The following is a 21,258-nucleotide window of genomic DNA, read 5'->3' on the forward strand; positions in this document are numbered from 1 at the left end:
TTATAAAGATATGATATTTATTGCTAGAAGTTATGCATCCTTGTGGAGTAACAACTAAATTCCGTTAAACACTGCCTCGAACCAGAGACTAAAGGAGCTTCTTACAGCCCCAACTGAAACACAAATTTATGTTCATGATTGATGCCAAAGTAGTAATTAACCAGCGAAGTGGATATCAATTTCCCCCCGGTTATCATGCTTCTTACCCAACACAATAGATGTCAGGTGGCTCTGGGTCACAAGTGAGCCAGGGCTCCAAGCCACTGTCTGGAGACTGACCATTCACATTCCATGTCCCCGCAAAAAACCTGCCAAAAAAAAAAATTCACAGATTCAATTGTCATTTAAGAGTGATCTTAAGCTAGTTATTTTTTACCATTTTCTTGCACCATACACACCAAAGCAAAAAAAAAAAGAGAAAAAATGTCAACAGTATTGGTAGATTAAACGTAAGATTTAAGAACGCAAGAAATGGAACATGCAAGGTTTAGTGGGTTTAATCAGGATGAGAGGAAGGGGGGGGAAGCAAAAAAAAGCAATAAATGGAAAACAAATTATTACCAAAATAAGAAAGGGTTAGGGGAACTAATTGAGGAAAAGAGTGTAAAAAAAAATGAATTACTAGCGTAGTCGATGAAGGTCAACAAAGGGGGAAATAAGTATGAGCATGAAGTCGTAAAAATCATACAACATGTTTTGTTTTGAAACTGATAAAAAGAAAAAGTTATTTACATTTGGTAACACTAGCATACCTTTGGTAACACTACCTATTTGGTACTCTATGTGACTGCAGATTTCGCACCTTGTGAATATCCTCAGGAGCAAGTATGGATCCTGAAAATCAAAAAACAATGCTCCTGTGTGCCAGCAGGTGGCATCGTGTGGGTCTGTGCTGACATCATTCCACTCCAGAAATGTTGAATTGAGACCATATTTTCACCCCCCAAGTTTGTCTGAAACCTAAGACGATGAGCCCATCAGAGATTTGGAAGAACCAATGTGCAGATTCCTAAATTGGGGCCTTTCTAAATAGAAAAAGGAGACCATTCCACAGAATAGGGACGTGGTAGGGAGCTGAGTAATCTATGGTTACATAAAGCATCCACCAGAAAGAGCATTATTGAAGGTAAGTAACTTAATTCTGATAGAAACTGCTAAATATAGATTCCTCACCTTATGAATAGTTACCAATTAGTACTTCCCAAGGTGAGAGTTCTCGGGAATGCCTCAGATCAAAAAACGCTCTGCAGGGCCGAACATGCAAAACATTCAATATACTGCCTCTTTGTTCTTAATTTTTTAAACATGTACAGTGTGTGTCTGCATGTAGCATCAACCTCACTGTAAGGCAGGGTCTTCAAGCTGGGGGGGCCGGGACTCCTAGGGGGGGGCCCAAGTGATCCCAGAGGAGAGGAGTGGGGCTGGGGGGGGGGGGGCAACCAGGCCCTGGCCAAAAGATGGATTATGTAGATAACAGTGCTTTGTTTTGAGCAGAAACATGTTTATTGCATTTGTAAAAAGGTAACAGAACTTAACTGCAATGTTTAAATGGGTCTAGACTTATTTAAACATGGTCAACTATTGCCAACTTAATGAAATATTTATGAAAGATTCTGAGGGGAAGGGGGGGTGAATTATTTTTTTTCCACGGGGGGGGAGAAGGGGGGCAGCATTAACAAGTTTGAAAACCACAGCTGTAAGGTGATCTGCAAGCCCCTGCTCTAACATTTCCAGAAGCAAAATAAAACAAAATAAAGAATCATATTCATGTCAGTAGGATTCTTAGACTACGGTCTTCAATGTACTCAACCTTTTGGGGGGAGGAAGAGAAGGAGAGGCACCAGAATGACACTAAAAGAAGGCACTGTTTGTAGAGCAGCTCATCAAATCTCTAAATATTCCATACAACCTCACTCAAGGGGCTAGATAAACCAAATTTCTACAAACAATTATTTGTTCCTTTAAAAGGTCCACTCGCTCTGAAGCGGCTGTTCCAATGACTGTAAAACCGGAGACTTAAAAGGACTCAGCATCTGGGTTGTGCTATCACCAAGTGCTGAGACTATCTGGAGACTAGAAAACACGTCCATCTGGCATAAGTGTAGACTGATGAGTCTGACAGTTTGATGTTGTAGCTGTTTACTAAGTAACAAAAGGTTTCCTTCTTGGTGCAGAATGGTTCATCTCTTGGGATCCTGACGTGGGTGAGTAAGAAGTTAACTGCATGAATTGTTGAGCTGTAGTGACAAACCCATCTGAAAGATGGATAAATGCTGGACCCAGACTACCAACAGAGGATCTGGAAGGCGATGGTCAGTGCTACTAATAGAGGGAAGCAGAATAAAAGGACCTCAAGGGAACTGAGGAATGGCTTGCAGTGAAGTATTAAGGGCCAATATAAGTGAAGGATGCCCACAATTCCTCTTCCTGTTCATTTGCATGTTGGATGTATTATGGGGCTAGGACATCGGGACAGCAAGGATTTCATGAAGGAGAGGACATAGAGACTGTGTGACGTTGCGAGACCTGATGTGTTAGGTGCGTACTGGACAACACACCTTAACCGTTGTGAAGGGAAGTACTCGCATTATGGCTAACTCTGTGATTTGAGTGGGCTGCTGATGAGATTGTTTGTATTGGCCTTGCAGGTTGATCTGAGAGACTATCATAGTTGCCGCTGTCAAGTTGACTACAATACTGTTTGGGGATGTGGGAAGAAAGTGCATGCTGCTTGATTTTAGGTAAGTGGTTAGAGAGTTAGGGTCATGATCATAACAGTACCAAACAGGATGTGCACTTTCCTTGATTTGTCCTTAGTTTTGGATGCCTGAAGAAGTAGAGTGTGGAATGAATCTCTGGGTGGGTTACCGGTTGTTTGGATGGCAGCAGTAAGGCCCATGAATCTCGTGGAATGGCATTCACAAAAACAAGAGCCTTGGATTGATCAGACCGCAGGTTGGCCTATTTGAAGATGATGTTGTAGAATAGTCAGTGACCGGGAGTTTGGTTGGTTGGAAAGTAGTGAGTCACTTCACCTACACCACCAAGCGTTTGCCAGTGACAGCCCTAAGAGTTTCAGGAATCTGACTGGTCTGTTTGAAGATATGACTGGTGGGAAACACAACGGCTGGGCCACTGGAGAAAGGCAGATCACTTGATGATCACTGTGGTGCTTGCTTACATGACTTTCTTCAGGTTATTAACATTCATCAACCCATCAGCCCTTTATTACACTTGATTAGAATCCTTGCCCATAACACTGCAACTTGAAGTCACAGGGGAATGAAGCCTTCTTCTTTAAGCAGTGTGCCAAAAAGGGTCCACTGGCAACCTACCCTTGTGGATTCTTGAACTTTTTGCTTAATGAGCTATGGAATTAATTTGAAATTGCCACAAAAATACATTAATAAGCATCGAAATCAAATAAGAGGAGTGCAGAAAATTGGTGAGGCCAGAGTGTCTCATTATGTCATATTTATGGTTCCCTCTGTATTTTACGTGGACTCTTTTTGCAAATGCATTGTAGGTGCCTTCAGAGTTGATAGACAGAACAGTGTCATTTCAGACAGTACTGGAAGTCAGAAGATAGTGGCTATTTGTGAATGCTCAAGGCTTTTGCTTTGTATGCCAGTGGTCAATTATGGCTGGTGTGAGGATTTGGGTGTATTATATGATTTGGCGGAGAGGCCTAATTGTGCAGTACACTTTCATGAGTCCAGTCAGGTATGTTTACTTAACCTTAAGATAAACTCTGTGCAGCTGTGGCTGCGAGCAGTAAGGCTTAGCAAACAAATACTGTGTTGAGTATTCAACAGCACCAAACAGAATAAGAAAGTCACATGACTTGGAAGAAACAAGACATCAATGTAGAAAAATAGATTTGAATTTTATGAACTTTAAGAGACTTTAAGCATTAAAATCCACTGAACTACTGGGCTACTGGTCAGTCTGGACCACGGATGGAGCAAAATCCATTGGTGGGAGCTATTGTCATCCGGTCCTGGATAGCACTCCTGGGATCAGCAGACACTGGTGCAGGTTTTGGCTATCTTTCCTTAAACTGTACCATTGCTTCCACAATAGCAACAACACTGCCACACAGCTAACAACCTTCTAAAAACGTATGAGTGGTACCAAGTGCTCTGTGTCCACGGAGGGACCCTAAGGGATGCAACATACTGTGTCACCTAGGCGGCCCTTCACCAAGCACCTGCTCACTGCCATTGCAGATTGTTTGTGCTGGTGGAGAGAAAAAGGTAAAGTCTGCATGGCACCCCTTCCAGGATGCCATGTCCACAAACCAGATCCTGTGGCATAGGTAAGTCACCCCTAGCAGGCCTTACAGCCCTAAGGCAGGGTGCACTTTACCACCGCATGTGAGGGCATAGCTGCATGAGCAATAGGCCCCTACGGTGTCTAAGTCCATTATTAGACATTGTAAGTGCAAAGTGGTCATAATACGTACATGGGCTGGGAGTTTGTCATTACGAACGTCACAGCTCCACAATGGCTTCACTGAAGACTGAGAAATTTGGTATCAACCTTCTCAGCACAATAAACCCAGATTGATGCCAATGTTGGATTTATTGTACAATGCACCCCAAGGGCATCTTAGGGATGCCCCCTGTATTTTAACCAATCCCTTAGTGTAAGGCTGACCAGTCTGTGCCAGCCTGCCACTAAAAGACAGGTTTCTGACCTCATGGGGTAAGAGCCTTTGTGCTCTGAGGCCAGAAACAAAGCCTGCTCAGGGTGGAGGTGCTTCACACCTCCCCCATGCAGGAACTGCAACACTTGGCGGTGAGCCTCAACGGCTCAGGCCTCCTGCTACCGTGCCCAAGGGCACTCCAGCTAGTGGAGATGCCCACCCCCCGGCAAAGCCCCACTTTTGGCTGGATGTCCGGCAGGAAAATTAGGTAAAACAGGGAGGCGTGAACACTCCGGCAACGACCACCCTTAAGGTGTCCAGAGCTGAACTGACACCCTCCCTGCAGAATCCTCCATCTTGGTTTGGAGGAGAGGGACCAATAGGGTTAGGAATGCACCCTCCTCCCTAAAGGGAGAGGGCACAGGAAGGGTGTAGCCACCCTCAGGGACAGCAGCCATTGGCTACTGCCCTCTGACCACTGTAACACTTCTACATTTAGGCTTTAAGGGCTCCCCTAAACCTAGGTCACCAGATTCTTGGTGACCTCAAGAAAAGAAGCAAGAAGAAAGAACTGCTAAGCCTACCCCCCAATAGTGAAGACTCCAGATGACAACTGACATAACACAACCCCTACCGGCCTGTCTGCAGCTTCAGAAGCCCTGCTCCAAAAAGGTGATGCATCCTGCAGGACCAGCAACCTCGCCAAACCCCCAGAGGACTCCCTACCCACCAGAGGACCAAGAACTTCTGCGGACAGCAGCCCTGTCTAGAAGGAACTCTCCAAAAGAACTCACAAACTGCTCGGGATCTGCGAATCCGGACCACTCTGCACCCAAAGTCCTGGTGGCCCACCGGTCCAGAGCAGGTCCCCAGGCAATTCCGCCCTTGTGTCCACTGTGGGTTGACCCCACCTGGTCAACACAACAACGCCTATAGTCTAAATGCAGAGGATCCCCTGACCACGAGAAAACCGGACGAAGATTCCCGATGCCTAAAGGTACCCCTACACCCGCAATGCCCCTGGGGAACCCGACCTCTGGTCAAGCAACGTTCAGCAGGCTGCCCTCCTCCTAGTGCAGCCTGCGGTTTCCCACAACCGACCCCCTGGACCCGGCTTGCATTATCTGTGTGACCCCCGAGGTCCCTCTATTAGTAAGCATTGGGAGCCCGATGTGTTTGCATCCTGCAGCCGACCGCCTCTGTGCCACAGAGGGTGTGTGTTTGGTGCTGACCTGTGCCCCCCGGTGCTCATCTAAACCCCCCACCAAGTCTGCCCTCCTGATGGCAGATCTGTTTCCGAGAGCTCCAGTCCTTTTGGTTCTAGAAATAAGGTAACCACATATATTTTTCCAATATAAATACACTGGCCCGGAGTTAGTCTTATTTATTGACTGTGTGTGTACAACAAATGCTTTGCACTATCCTTTGATAAGCCTAACTGCACGACCAAACTACCACAAAGAGAGCATTAGTATTAACTACTTTAGCCTCTGTTAAACCTCTGGGGAACCCCTGGATCCTGTACAAAATATACCTCATTTTAACACAGTAAATATAAAACCAGCCTCCAACAATGGTCAATGGAGCGGTCTCTACTAAGAGTCTACAAGACTACCATAAAACCCACAATATGCAGCAGGTAGTCTACAAGGCTTCAGTAGGTAAGAGAAACAGGTTACTTGCCTTTAGTAACACGTTTTATGGTAGCTTCTCCCTCTAACTGCAGATTCCTCATCTTAGAATGTCCCCCAGTGCCACACAGTATGTGGAGACTTTTGTAGCTGCACTCCTGTGTGGCACTAAGTAGCACTGTGCGGCTCAACATGGACTCCTTCTGCCCTAGAAGTGATGGAGTAGTGCCACACATAAGCAGCATCCAACCACACCTTGAAACTGACTTCAGTTTCTTATCTTTTCCGTTTCTAAGCCCTCAAACCGGTAGCATGAACTGCTGGTAACAGTGTGCAGAGTACCAACTTGGGACCTTTTTAGATGTTAAAAAATATAAACAATACAATGAACAACTAATAAACATAAACCGGGGGGGGGGGGTAGGTCCCCATCCTTTTTTGTGATGGAGAAGTAGTGGGAATAATGGATGGATCACTGACCGGGAGGAAGTGATGGATCTGTTCTCCGCCCGCAAACCCAATTGGATGGGCATTCACTTCCTAAGGCACACTAAAGCAGTTTGTTTTCTGTTGTAGCAGGGGAAAAAAAGAGTAAAAGGGCTGGTGTCACTGCTTGCCCACACACTGTCTGCCAGTTCTGCACCCACAGCCCTGAAAAGACTTGGATGTCTAGGGCATCCCCAGCTGGGAAGGCTGCCTTTGCCTGTACACTAGTCCTCTCTAATACTTCCTAAACGTCCATAACTGTTTTGGAAATTGTTTTGCAGGGGCTGACAGATCCAAGGAACGTGCTGTAGCACTGCTGTCTTTTAAGCATTCGAAAATTGAGTCAATCGTCTCTCCAAAGAGGTGAGATCCATAAAAGGCTATATCAATGAGAAAGATGCCTGTGCATCATCAGAGACTTGGGTTGACCACATCCAGGCATGTGTAGAAGGTAACTGGTGGCACTGACTGCTACAGAAATGTCCAGCTCCAGTCCGGCACCTGAGAGATTTTGGATATTCTAAGATCAGGAAAATGGCATTCACACTATTTCTCCGAAACAAATTGTTCATAAATTACTGAGGACAAAGTGCTGCAAACACCCTTCACTGTAACAATCCTTTGCAGCTCTGTCTTTTTGCTAGTTCTGATCCTGATATGTGAACCAGCCATGTCCCAAACTTAAATGTGATGAACACACTGCTTTGTATTGTGGAGACGTTTTCTATTTAACATGCGCTTTATTAAATATGGATGTGTTTTCCTTCATATGCATGCAACACTTGTAGTTTATAGGTGACTAAACTGCATATTTATGTGCATCCTTAATACCCACACAGAAGATAGTCTTTGCTTTTTTTGATTTAGGAGTAAAGCAGGCTAAATACTGATTAATTGAGGAGACCTGCTTTAGGCACAGAACGCCTCTACTACAGATGAGGTGTGCAACACAATGGCCCATCTTCTTAGATGTGCACAATATTTGACCATATCCAACTACAGCAGAACTGCAACACAAAGTTTTGGGCGAGGAATCCTCACATGTATTCCGGATACATAATCTGTAAATCAAATGCATGGACAGCGATATTGCACTATGTAGTAAAAATTAAATCAAGTAAAGGGCAAACTCTATTGCTCACCTATAACCTTGAATATTCACATATTCACGTTCTTTTTTTGCCATGACGTGTTTGATTAAACCCTCTCTCTGTCCAGACTGTGTGGTGGGTACAAAAAGCTTTTTCATTGTGCCTGTTGGCTGGTCTCTTTCTCTGGTTAACCTGGGAAAAAAAGGATAAAAAACACAGACTGAAACCTACAGGAAGGAGCACTTCTAGCAAGATGTTACGAAAAGCTTTACTTACGGGCGCTGTACAGGTGGAGGTGGTGGGGGTTCCCTGTGAAAGCCACCCTGCTGATTTTTTAAGTTTCTTTTATTTTCCATGTTCATACTGCTAAAATGGTCTTCAATCCCTACAAACCCTGCATGGGATAAGACAAACTGATAGCTTCAAATGGTTTATAACAGTTAATAACAGCCACAGGCATAACTGATAAATTGTTTGTGGGGTTATGACCGGGTGCTACAACAAGAAATGTTACATACCACTGCAATATGAACATATGCAACTCAAAGTATCTAGATTCTGAGAGCAATTAAACAGATGCTCTGTGGTGTCTAAAAACATTGCGCCAACGGACAGAATTGTGGTGAATGAGACCTCTACTTTTACATCCTGCTAAAATATTGAATGCAGGACAATGCTAAAGGTAATCTGGAGGTAGTAAAATTGATAATAAATTGTCAAGATGGCATTGTGCTTCAAGTAATGAACAAGTTACTTACCTTCGGGAACACATTATCTGGTAGAGAGAGTATCTAGCTGCAGATTCCTTACTTTTGAATTTCCCAGGCATCCGACTGGATCCAGAAACGTTTGCGTTAGCAGTATCCCTGCGTGCCGTTGGGTGGCTTTGTACGGTTCCGTGTGGCGTTGTCGGCATCGTTGGCACCAGAAGTGATGTCACGGTCACCTATATCGGCGTTGCCTAGGCACACGGACGTCAGTTACTTTTCACGGCTTTCCACGCAAGAAGCACAGAGCTATGAAGTGATCTGACAAAGTTGTGTCCAAATTAGAACTCTGAAAGGGGAACACCCCTAGACCTAGAAATCTGTCCGCAGAGGGGGGATGCGTGGGTGGGTCTGTAAGGTAACTAACTTGTTAATCTGATAGAGACTTCAACCTGCAGATTCCTTAACTTTGAATAGATATCCAAGTCATATCCTCCTGGTGGTGGGATACGGACAAATTCATCTAAAGTATGAAGTCCTGCAGGACCGAACAGGCGAAATGCTCTTCCATGCGGACCGGAATGTCCAGGCAGTAGTGTTTGGCAAACGTGTGCAGGGATTCCAACGTTGCTGCCTGGAGATGTCCAAGTCAGGGACTCTACATGCAGACGCTGTGGTTCCAGCTTTTCCTCTAGTGGAGACTGCTTCTTAGCCAGGGCATAGCAGATTCTATTACAGCGGCAGGGGATGCGTAATGGGAAGTTGAGGCTTGGACTACCAACCTCTCAGGGGTGAGGTGTTAGATGAGGAAACTTAGATCAACCGGGGCAGGGTGTTGGCAGCGAGCAATTGTTCTGTTTAGGGGAGCCCCTGAGCTGGGCTTGGACAAAGTTCCCAGCAGGACATCAGTTAGTGCTTCATGAAAGGGCAATAGGGGTTTAGATGAGAAATCCCCAGGTTGAAACACTTCGGTCAAGAGGTTAATCTTGACTGCCACTGAGAGAATTTCAAAGTCAAGGACCTCCACTGCCCTCTTCACCACCATTGCATAAGATGCTCACTTCTCCGAAGCCACAGTAGGTTGAGAGAGCAAACCTGTATATCTGGAGAGGTGTCCAGTCAACTGTCATCTCCTAGTTCCTCTTACCAGTCCAAATATTCACTAGGGGTGTATAACTGGTATTCCAAAGGGTACAGTGACCCCTCCCACTTTTCCACCATGCCTGGCTATTCAGAAAATTGCTCAGGCAACGACAGAGCCACTGGGCATTATAGGTCCCAGAAACGGCATCAATCAATGCTGTTCCGACTCAGAGTCCTCGGTATGAGAATGGGGCTGGCGTCGTCTGAGATGAGAATGGAGCCAGTGCCGGTGGCACTGGAAGCATCACATTGGGATTGGCGCTGGACAAGGTCGCACTGGTACGGCCGAAGCAGATCTGGATCTATGAGACACCATTGGAGCTGAGGCCGTACCCGTTAGCGTGGAACCTGATAGTGCCTCATCCGACCCTGCGTGGCCGAAAGGTGGTCCGTAGGGCGTCAGCCTCCTCGAATACCTGACACATGGCCTCCTAGAAGTCTTTAATCTGGGAGTGGGTTGCACTAGCTCCCGGATACAAGGGGAGGTGCGGAGTTGGACCTGTCTATGGCTCAGCAGAACCGTGCGTGTAACGCCGATGTTCCTCACTTGTCATGTCGGCCCACAAATGAGGTGGAGTCAAAGCCCGTTGAACTTCTTCTTCATCAGGACTGGATTCGCGCTGGCTGGCGTCGATCGCCAGGCCACAAGCAGCTTTAGGGTCCGCTCCCTCAAAGCCTTCAGTGCCAAAGCCCAGCAGTCTGAGCACAACTTTGAATCGTGGTTGTGCTCGAGGCATCATAAACAAGCATTTACAATGCAAACGGTCTCGTATTTCCTCAAGCTAAAGCTATTAGAGTTGTAAACTCCTAACCAGACTTTACAACCCAGTTGAATCTCGCTGCGAAAAAAGTAGTCCAGAAACCATACGGAAAACATGGAGCCTAGTATGTTTTCAGGAGTTGGTCGGTGCCCTCGAGGAGGGCTAAACACCTGAAAAGGCATGACCTATGAATGCCTTTCACTGATGAAAGCAAGTGGAGTTTAAAAGGCAAGCCCACGAACCAATGAAAGTGGCTGACGTAACATGGGCGTGGTTAGAAGCCTAAAGAGATTACAACAGGATCGGAGCGCTTTGCGCATGACCCTAAAAAAACAAATGGGGTTCTATAACTGACATGGAGCAGTGACAGGAACCAGACTGCTTTAAACCAGCCTTTCTAGAAGACATTCTTACAACGCTTCAATAAACTGTCAACAAAATGTAAAAAAAAAACTGTAAAAAAAACAAAAAAACTAAGGTGTAGCTTTTCTCCAGATCAACGTTGACTGGTGCGGAAAGAAAAGAACCGACGTCCACGCACTGTGTGGTGTCTACATAGGTGAGCACTACTTCATTTCCGGCAGCGCCGATAACACCATGCTGAACCAAACAAAGCCACCCTGCAGCACGCAGGGGTACTGCTCACGCAAAAGCTTCCAGTTCCAGTCTGATGCCTAGGAAACTCAAAGGTAAGGAATATGCAGCTAAAAGTCTCTATCAGACGCAAATTATAATTAATTATATACAGAAATGGCTATCCTGTTGTTCAGTTTTGAACATTTTATTCTGTATGAAAGTATCATCTTGCCTGGCATGTTACCCCTTTTTTACATGTATGACAGTTTGTTTTTGCCTGCCTCACTGGGATCCTGTTAGCCAGGACCCCAGTGCTTATAGTTTGTGGCCTGAATGTGTGTACCTGTGTATAGACTAACTGTGTCACTGAGGCTCTGCTAATCAGAACCTGAGTGCTTATGCTCTCTCTGTCTTTAAATTTGTCACTATCGGCTAGTGACCACGTTTTACCAATTTCAATTGGCACACTGGAACACCCTTATAAATCCCTAGTATATGGTACCTAGGTATCCAGGGTATTGGGGTTCCAGGACATCCCTATGGGCTGCAGCATTTCTTTTGCCACCCATAGGGAGCTCAGACAAATCTTACACCGGACTGCCATTGCAGCCTGAGTGAAATAACGCACATGTTATTTCACAGCCATTTTCACTGCACTTAAGTAACTTATAAGTCACCTATATGTCTAACAAACACTTAGTGAAGGTTAGGTGCAAAGTTACTAAGTGTGAGGGCACCCTTGCACTAGCAAAGGTGCCCCCACATAGTTCAGGGCCATTTCCCTGGAATTTGTGAGTGCGGGGACACCATTACACGCGTGCACTACATATAGGTCAATACCTTTATGTAGCTTCACAATGGTAACTCCAAATATGGCCACGTCTAAGATCATGGAATTGTCCCCCCCATGCCAAATCTGGTATTGGGGTGCCAATCAGATGCATCCCTGGGGCTAGCCTATGGACCCTGGGTACAGACAAACCAGCTCTCTGGGATTTACTCTGCAGCTACCGCTGCTGCCGCCCCACAGGCAGGGTTCTGCTCTTCTGGGGTCTGGGCAGCCGAGTCCCAGGAAGGCAAAAAAAAGAATTTCCTCTGAGAGAGGGTGGTACACCCTCTCTTTTCGGAAATAGGTGTTAAAGGCTGGGGAGGGGTAGCCTCTCCCAGCCTCTGGAACTGGTTTGAAGGGCACAGATGGTGCCCTCCTTGCAAACGCCAGTCTACACCGGTTTAGGGAACCCCCAGTCCCTGCTCTGGCACAAAACTGGACAAGGAAAGGGGAGTGACCACTCCCCTGTACATCACCACCCCAGGGGTGGTGCCCAGAGCTCCTCCAGTGTGTCTCAGACCTCTGCCATCTTGTTTTCAGAGTTGTGGGGACACTCTGGAGGCCTCTGAGTGGCCAGTGCCAGCAGGTGACGTCAGAGATCCCTCCTGATAGATGCATACCTGACTAGGTGGCCAATCCTCCTCTGAGGGCTATTTGGGGTCTCTCCAGTGGGCTTTTCCTCACATAATGACTTGCAAGATTTCACCACAGTTCCTCTGCACCTCTCTCATCGACTTCTGCCAAGGATCGACTGCTGACTGCTCCAGGACGCCTGCAAAACTGCAACAAGGTAGCAAGACGTCTACCAGCGACATTGTATCGCCTAATCCTGCCAGCTTTCTCGACTGTTTCCTGGTGGTGCATGCTTTGGGGGCTGCCTGCCTTCATCCTGCACTGGAAGCCATTTCGAAATGTCCCATGGGTCGACGGAATCTTCCCCCTGCTTCAGCAGGCACCAAACTTCAGCTTCACCGGTACTCCGGGACCCCTCTCATCTTGACGAGCGTGGCCCTTGGAACGCCATGTGACCCAGACTGTCCAGTGGTCAAACTGTCCAAATTTGGAGGAGGTAAGTCCTTGCCTCCCCTCTCCAGACAGTAAACCTGTGCACCGCATGAACTGCAGCTACAAGGGCTTCTGTGCACATTTCCACAAAATCCTTCATGCACAGCCAAGCCTAGGTCCCCAGCACTCTGTCCTATGATGCTCAGCTCCCCGAGTTGATCACCGGTGCCATGGGACCCTCTTTTGCAGTGTTGAAACGACCGCTGTGTTCAGATTTCTTGAACCCGTGTTCAAGGACTTCTGCGGGTGCTACCTTCTTGTGCGTGGGCTCTCTACGTTGCTGAGGGCCCCCTCTGTCTCCTCTCCCAAGTGTCAACATCCTGGTCCTTCCTGGGCCCGGGCACCACCCTTTTTCTTCAACCGCGACTCTTGCAGCTAGCAAGGCTTGTTTGCGGTATTTTGACAAGGAAACAACTCTGCATCCTCCAGCACTTTGTGGGACATCTTCGGCACGAAGGAGAAGATCCTAGCACCTTTCGTTGTTGCAGTATCTTCAGCTTCTTCCATCCAAAGGCAGCCATTTTGCACCTTCATCCTGTGTTTAATAGGCTCCTGCCCCCTTCCCCCTGGACACTTTCACAACTCTTGGAATTGGTCCCCTTTCTTTGCCTGTCCTCAGGTCCAGGAATCAGTCTTCAGTGCTTTGCAGACTGTTGTGGTCTTTGCAAAATCCTCTATCACGACTCTAGTGTGTTTCTGGGGAAATAGTAGCACTTTACTCCTACTTCCCAGTGTCTAGGGGTGGGGTATCTTGGACACTCTTAGTGTTTTCTTACACTCCCAGCGACCATCTCTACACACTACACTAGCCTAGGAGTCCATTTGTGGTTCACATTCCACTTTCTTAGTATATGGTTTGTGTTGCCCTTCGGCCTATTGCATCCTATTGTATTCTACAGTGTTTGCACTACTTTCTGACTGTTTAACTTACCTGATTTTGGTTTGTGTGTATATTTTGTGTATTTTACTTACCTCCTAAGGGAGTATATCCTCAGATATTTTTGGCACATTGTCACTAAAATAAAGTACCTTTATTTTTAGTAACTCGGAGTATTGTCTTTCTCATGATATAGTAATTATATCAATCAATCGGTGATTTGTTAAGCGCGCTACTCACGCGGCAGGGTATCAAGGCGCAGAGGTAGGGAGGGGTTCGGATGCTACTTCTCGAACAGCCAGGTCTTGAGGTGCTTCCTGAAGGTATATATGATATAAGTGATATAGTAGGAGCTTTACATGTCTCCTAGTTCAGCCTAAGCTGCTCTGCTATAGCCACCTCTATCAGCCTAAGCTGCTAGAACACTACTAATCTACTAATAAGGGATAACTGGACCTGGCACAAGGTGTAAGTACCATCAGGTACCCACTATAAGCCAGGCCAGCCTCCTACAAGGTCCATCTCTCATATACCCTCAGCCATCACACCACTAAGTGCTGCATCACATAACATTATACTAGCACCTCAGTGGTAATCACGTACGACATGGCAACACTTTCCATGTAGACTCAAATTAAAATGCGACACCCTCATGATCACATACTCTACGCAGTCCTAGCTTGTTATCCATGTGGCTAAGCCAGTCAGCGCCAGCATAGGGGTAGTAAGCGCTGTACAAACACTGCAATACAAATACAATTCATACAGCACTAGGGCCTGCTTCACAGCTTGTAAAACGGCGATAAGAGCTATAACATTTTCTAGTTAATAGTATTTTGAAGTTACAGAATACTTAGCAATTATTAGCTTTCTTAAGTTCTGAGTTATTGTACTGATTGGCTCCAAAGCAGCACAGTGAGCAGACTCCAAATGTGGCATTCTTGATGGTAGGAACAGGAGCAGCTGTACAGAGCCTTATCAAATATCTACATGTCCTAGGGACGGGATGCTTCAGACATCTACTAGCCCTCTAAAAGATTTCACTTAAACCATTTAGTGTCAGGCAGTGAAGTGAAAAATGATGGCAGTGTCAAATTTATATCTGAGCTTTGACAACAGCTCCTCTGATCATGGTAGGTGTCATATTATATCCGGGTTTGTATTCTAGCAAGGCTGTGATTTTCCACCTTTCCACAAGTCTAAATAAGGGGCGGAAAGTAAGCAGGAAGCTTTGGTTGCAGGGTTGGATGCCCTGTAGATCTGTGTACACACACACGTGCATGTTTAAGGGTATTCACCAACACTTCTCCAATCTCTTCCCACACTGGAATAGGCTGGATAGTTGCACCAGACTAGGGAAGGAGCAAAAGGTTTTCCAAGGTGGGTTAGACAAGTAGGGAGTATGGAAACTGGCAGCCAAGGGGATTTGGCCTACTTGTCAAGTTGGCAAAATATACTTGAGAACTAAATGTCCTAGACCTTAAAAAGGTTGCTTGGGTGATAGGAATTTTACATGCTTGAGCAGTTGTGAAAATGTCCCTGTGTGTACAAATCTCACAACAATGCAATTTGGATGTAAAAAGGACCAGTCTTCCAGATGTTTCTTGGTAGATGCAGACACATTTGAAGGTTAGTCAGCACATTTAATCTCTTTGTGTGGCATGGTACTTTTAAACTGACTAACACTGGTGCTCTATAAATGTTGAATCTCAGTACCCATAAATAAAACCTGTGAGGAATAACCTTGCCACAAGCTTAATTACAGAATGTGAATAACCTCACCAGTACTCCTCACTCCTAACAATTTTGCAACATACAAAGGCAGGGCAAAGATGAAGAGTATATAAACAATTACTCGCCAGTAATAGCAGTTCCCCATGATGGAAACCATTACATTTTGAATATTTTCACACAAGTGCAGGATCCTGAACACTTTTTCCAACATAAATAACTAGGTAACCATAAGCATACAATGCCTACGTAAAATTAAAGTTTTATTTCTACTTTCTAAATTTTAGAACAACATGCACATTCTATAAACAAGCACTTGGAAAGCAAATGTGTCTGATGATTTAATATGTATGACTGTTATTGGATGTGTGTCAATTGAACTAATGTGAGAAAGTCAATGGTTGGATGGAGGAGTGTGTATCGAAGGCTAATTTCAATGTTAGATCTGACCGCCTTACAGTGGTCTTCTTCTAACTTTTTTGCCTGCTTCCATTAACTTTTCTGATCCTGCTTTTGCTGGGTTTTGGACTCTGCACACTTTACCACTGCTTACCATTGCTAAACCGCTTGCGCCCTGTCCCCAGTTGGCATATTTAATATACCTACAAAAACTTTTGTAAAGTGTACTATATGTGCCCAGGGCCTGCAGATTAAATGCTACTAGCTGGCCTGCAGCACTGATTGTGCCACCCACATACTTAGCCCCTTAACCACGTCTAAGGCATGCCACTGCAAGGGCTGTGGTGCAGTTTCTCTGCCACCACGACCTGGCATGTAAGACCCTTTGCCAAGCCTACCCCCGACCTTTTTTATTACCTATAAGACACCCCTAATGTAGACCCTATGTGACACACTGGGAAGGGTGCATTGTAGGTGAAAAGCAGACCATACAATATTAATTCATACATGCCCTGGAGTGAAAAACTCCCAAAGTCGTTCTTCACTACTGGAAAGCCTGCTCCTCTCACAGACCATTGTCGGTGATTCCTTGAAATACTTTCAAGCTGCAATTCCTGATCTCAGGTTTCATATGCTTGGAATGGTAATAAAAAAATACTTAGATTTGATTCTACTATTTTAGAAATGCCACTTTTAGAAAGTGGGCATTTCTTTGCTCTTACTTTTTTAAGTGCCTTGCAACTGGCCTCCAATCCACTTCTAGTCTGTACTGCGTGAGAGCTCCCCTTGTGAATGCCAACCAGACAGCCATAAACAAATGACACTTAGCTGCAACTGCATTAATCTGCATACTGGTGGGTCTGCCTGGGCAAGAAGGGTGGAGAGGTCACACGTACATTGCAAAAGGTAGTGGCCTGACCCCACACAAGGGACTGATGACCCCCCACAGATAACCTGGCAGACAGGGCTGGACTGAGGAAAGGAGCGAGGGGAGAAAATTTAAGCTGCAGTTAGCAACATTGAGAATGGAAGAGGAGGACAGAAAAGCTGAAAGAACCTAGCAGAGAAGAAACTATTTCTGGCTCATGAGCGGAGTCTAAAAAGCTGGACATCCAGGCCAGGCAGTCTGATTCCAGCAGTATGGTGGCAGCATACCTACAGTACCCGATGGAGACAAGAAGGTTTGTATACCCAAGGATCTGGTGCCCAGTTATGTAGATGGAGAGATGACACTGATAAGCGGTTTTCACTTATGAAGTTGAACTGAGGGTAAATGGGGTTCCTGAAGAGCACTGGGAGGCGAGTCTGCAGAAACGTGCAGACACTTGGGAGGGACACACTAGAGGTTGGGGTCCAAACTATGCGCCCCCAGTGAAAACTATCTTACATGCCAAATTTGGGCTGACCCCCTGAGAAGTATCGGCCAAGATTCATGGACAGCCAGACTCTCCCCAACCATTATGTTTAATCATGAGAGAGCACGTGCTCAGTATCTGTTTTACAGAGTTGCACCAGCACCTAGTTGACAGTAAGCTGACTGGCCGCAGGAAGCTTGCTGAAGCAGCAGACCTCTGGGCTACCACCAGAGTGTTCAAAAATGTAAAGGGGACACCCAAATAGGTGGTTAAGGTTCCAACCACAAGAAAGAGGGGAGAGAGAAACTTAAAAATACATAAGAAGGCCTCTAAAGACCCCCAAAACAATTCCCAAGGGAGTAGTGGTAACCAGTCCCAGTCTGATGCTAAAAAGAAGCGGCTCTTCGACCATAAGACTGGGAGGTTTGTACCCCAGTGTGCAGAGTGCTCCAAGTATAGTCACTCTAAGGGCACTCCAAATGTACCAAGAAGGCACAGCTACCCCTGATGGGCAGACACCTGGGTAGGCCAGTGTAACCTTTGGGGATGAGAAAGTCTCAGATAGTTTTGTGGAACAGAAAGAGGTAACCCCAGTGCCCCTGGGGGATACAGATATGGTGCTAAGAGCCCACATGCCTGCCAGCCAATACTTCCAAGTAGAGGCAGTGGGTCGCCATTAATGGTCAACAGCTGGAGGCTCTGCGCAAAACGGGAGCAAGCATAAAAAAGTGTCAGCTGGTGTCAAGTCCTCCTGAACACATTGCACCACGTCACAGTCGCAGACAATTGTGAGAGCCATCTAACGGTGGCTCTGGTTCCCTCTGAGTGGGGGGAGGAGGGGGGAATCTCGGGTTCTCTGAAAGTTGCTGTGAGCCCTGCCATGCCTCTAGATTATATGTTAGGCAAAGCCCTAGAGCACACTACATGGAGAGAGTTACAGCTCAGGTCTCACTTGGAGATGTTGGCATTGCCTGAGTGGGTCTGTGTAACCACTCGGTCCATGGCTATCGGACAAGAGATTCAAGGTCATCTAGAGCCTCGAACAATAGCCCAGACAGCTGCCAAGAAGAGGTGAAAGGGGTGGGGAAAATGGGCTTTCAAGTTCCCACAGTGAAGGTTGACAGGCCCCTGAGGAGGAGGCCCTTGAGTCAACCAGGGAAGACATTGCGGCCATAGGTGACCTACCTGAACTTGCTGGCTGGCAAGCTGAGGTCGGGCCTACCAGGGAGGAGTTCTGCATTTGTGCAGAGAGACTGCCCCACTCTTGATGGTTTGAGACAACAAGTCTCAGCTCATGCAGCAGGCGAAACCTCTGGTGATCACCTAAGCTACTGGGAGAATGGTCACCTCTACAGCGAGACTAAGGCTCCGGGTACTGGGTCAGCCTGTCTGCTGGTGGTCGCCCAGTGTTACTGGGCCTTTCTACTGGGTTTGACTCATGACATAGCCTTACAGGACATTTAGGGCAAGACAAGATCTTCACCAGGCTTGCCACCCACTTTTAGTGGCCCCAAATGCAGACAGCCTCAGACACACCTTGCAGGTCCTGTCTAACCTGCCAGGCCAGTGCTAAGACAGGAAGAAGCGGAGTGCTCTCCTGATCCCACTTCGCATCATTGGCACACCCTCCGAAAGGGTGGTATCAATGTGACTGGTCCCTTGGACAGGCCTAGACATCTGGTTTATCGTGGTCTTGTTGGACCATGCCACACACTACCCGAAGGCAATCCCTCTGAGGACAGTGACTGCACCTGTGGTGACCAGAACTATGATGAGGATCTTTACCCAAGTGGGGTTCCCCAAAGAGATAGTGTCCGACAGAGGCACTAACTTAATTTCCGCATACATGAAGTCCATGTGGGATGCGTGTGGTGTAACCTATAAATGCACCACACCCTATCACCCACAATCCAATGGTCAAGTTGAAAGATCAACAAGACCTTGAAGGGCATCATTGCTGGGCTACCTGAGTCCATGAGGCTTAAGTGGGACACCCTCCTGCCATGCCTACTCTTTAATACATGAAGGTGCCACAGAAAGGAGTAGGGTTCAGCCCCTTCAAACTCCTCTATGGCCACCCTGTTGGAGGACCACTGAGCACTTTCAAGGAAGTGTGGTAGAAAGCTCCCAGCAAATTCCCCCAAGATGTGGTCAGCTACATGTTGGCCCTCCAAAACCAGATGAGTTGCTTCTGAAAGAAGGCCAAGAGCAAACTTGAGGCCAGCCAGGACGTAATAAAATGATGGTATGACTAGAAGACCACTCTGGTTGAGTTTCAATATGAACAAAAATTATGGGTCATGGGGTCAGTAGAGTCCAGAGCTCTCCAGGACCGCTGGAATGGCCCATATGAAATCAAGGCGTGGAAGGGAGAGGATACTTACAGAGTGGACCTCCAGACCCTCAGAACCAACTTAAGGGTGTACCAAATCAATAGACACAAGCCTCACTTTGATCGGTTCAAAGTGAGCATGCTCCTGGTGACGACGAGGGTGTGGAGGATGAGAGTGAACCGCTCCCTGACCTCCTCTCTGCACGATGGGTCAGTGGAGGGTGTCAACCTCTCTGCTACTCTGACCCTAGAGGTGAATGTCGCCAATTGATGGAATGGGTTACCTCACTGTTCTTACTCACCCCTGGACTGTCACACCTGTGGGTCCATGATATCGACATGGGAGATAGTCTCATGTGAAAAAACAAAATTTACAGGCTGTCAGATAGGGGACAAAGCCAGTACCCAGGCAGTAGTCACCAAGATGTTAGCTTTAGGGGTGATAGCCCTTTCGCAGTCCCTGGTCCAGGCAAGTGGTGTTGGTACCCAAGGCAGCCACCCAGGCACCCAACCAGAACTCCGGTTCGGTGTGGTCTACAGGGGACTCAATTCCTTCACCAAGATTGGTGTCACCTAGCCCATCTACGAATGCACCAGCTCTGGGGATGGAGTGTGGACCAAATTCCTCAGTACGTTTGATTTGACATTAGGGTACTGGCAGATCACCATGACTGAGGGAGTGTGATGCTATCTGTATTTAACTACCAACCCCGTTTTGCTCAGCTTCAGGTGCAGTCACATCGGTGGCGCAGGTTTTTTTCACATCGAGCTTGCTTTCCACATAGAACATGTTCGCACTTTTTCTCCAGCACCGAGTTACACTGTGCAGGAACATAACATGGAGAATGCTGATGGTAGACTTGATAAGAGAGTCTCAGCCTGGGAATGTTTTCAGTGTTTTCACAATCAAATGGACGGGGAGATTGCCAGAATCTTCCTCTTGAGTTTGTATTAGGTATATAAGGTGGAGAACCTTGGCACTGAGGCAGAAGGAACTTGTTTTGGGGTGGACGCACTGCCCAATAAGATTCCATCAGGGAATTTCTCCTGTCCCAGCCATCCAGGGTTCCTCGGTTTGATGTTGGCAAAGATGAAGAAGATTCTATGTTATGCAATGCCCTGGAGCACACTACCTGGAGAGAGGTACAGCTCAGGTCTCACTTGGAGATGTTGGCATTGCCCGAGTGTGTCTGTATCACCACCCGGTCCATGGTGATGCATTTTTTTCTTAATGATCTAGCTTGGCTCTGTATATATGTGTACCCAGTAGACAACTGTTCGTGGCATGTAGCGCTGTAGATTCACATTCCTTGCATAATTCCACCATCTAGTGTTGGGCTCAGAGTGTTACAAGTTGTTTTTCTTTGAAGAAGGTTTTCGAGTCACAAAATCTAGTGACTCCTCCTCTCGGTGATACTGTGATTGTGTGCATGAGCATCCGGTCCTTCGTTAGATTTTCTTCCCGCAGGAGGGTGAAGTAAAGAGCGTAGAAATGTATATATATATATATGGAAAATGTCACTTACCCAGTGTACATCTGTTCGTGGCACGAGACGCTGCAGATTCACATACTGTGCATATCCCGCCATCTAGTGTTGGGCTCGGAGTGTTACAAGTTGTTTTTCTT

General features: G+C 46.5%; 1 protein-coding gene across 2 annotated transcripts in view; it reads right to left on the bottom strand.

Moving 5' to 3' along the window:
* The window catches only part of OCRL (OCRL inositol polyphosphate-5-phosphatase), a 659,503-nt gene that overhangs the window by 573,658 nt on the left and 64,587 nt on the right, over positions 1-21,258 (bottom strand). For both annotated transcript variants that reach the window (XM_069212991.1, XM_069213000.1), the window contains 3 exons: positions 8,133-8,250; positions 7,908-8,048; positions 207-308 (listed from right to left, as the gene is read on the bottom strand). In XM_069212991.1, coding sequence (XP_069069092.1) covers positions 207-308; positions 7,908-8,048; positions 8,133-8,250 — 361 coding nt within the window. The remainder of the gene's footprint in view (positions 1-206; positions 309-7,907; positions 8,049-8,132; positions 8,251-21,258) is intronic.

This window comes from Pleurodeles waltl, chromosome 2_1, assembly GCF_031143425.1.
Source record: "Pleurodeles waltl isolate 20211129_DDA chromosome 2_1, aPleWal1.hap1.20221129, whole genome shotgun sequence".
NCBI classification, from domain to species: Eukaryota; Metazoa; Chordata; class Amphibia; order Caudata; family Salamandridae; genus Pleurodeles; species Pleurodeles waltl.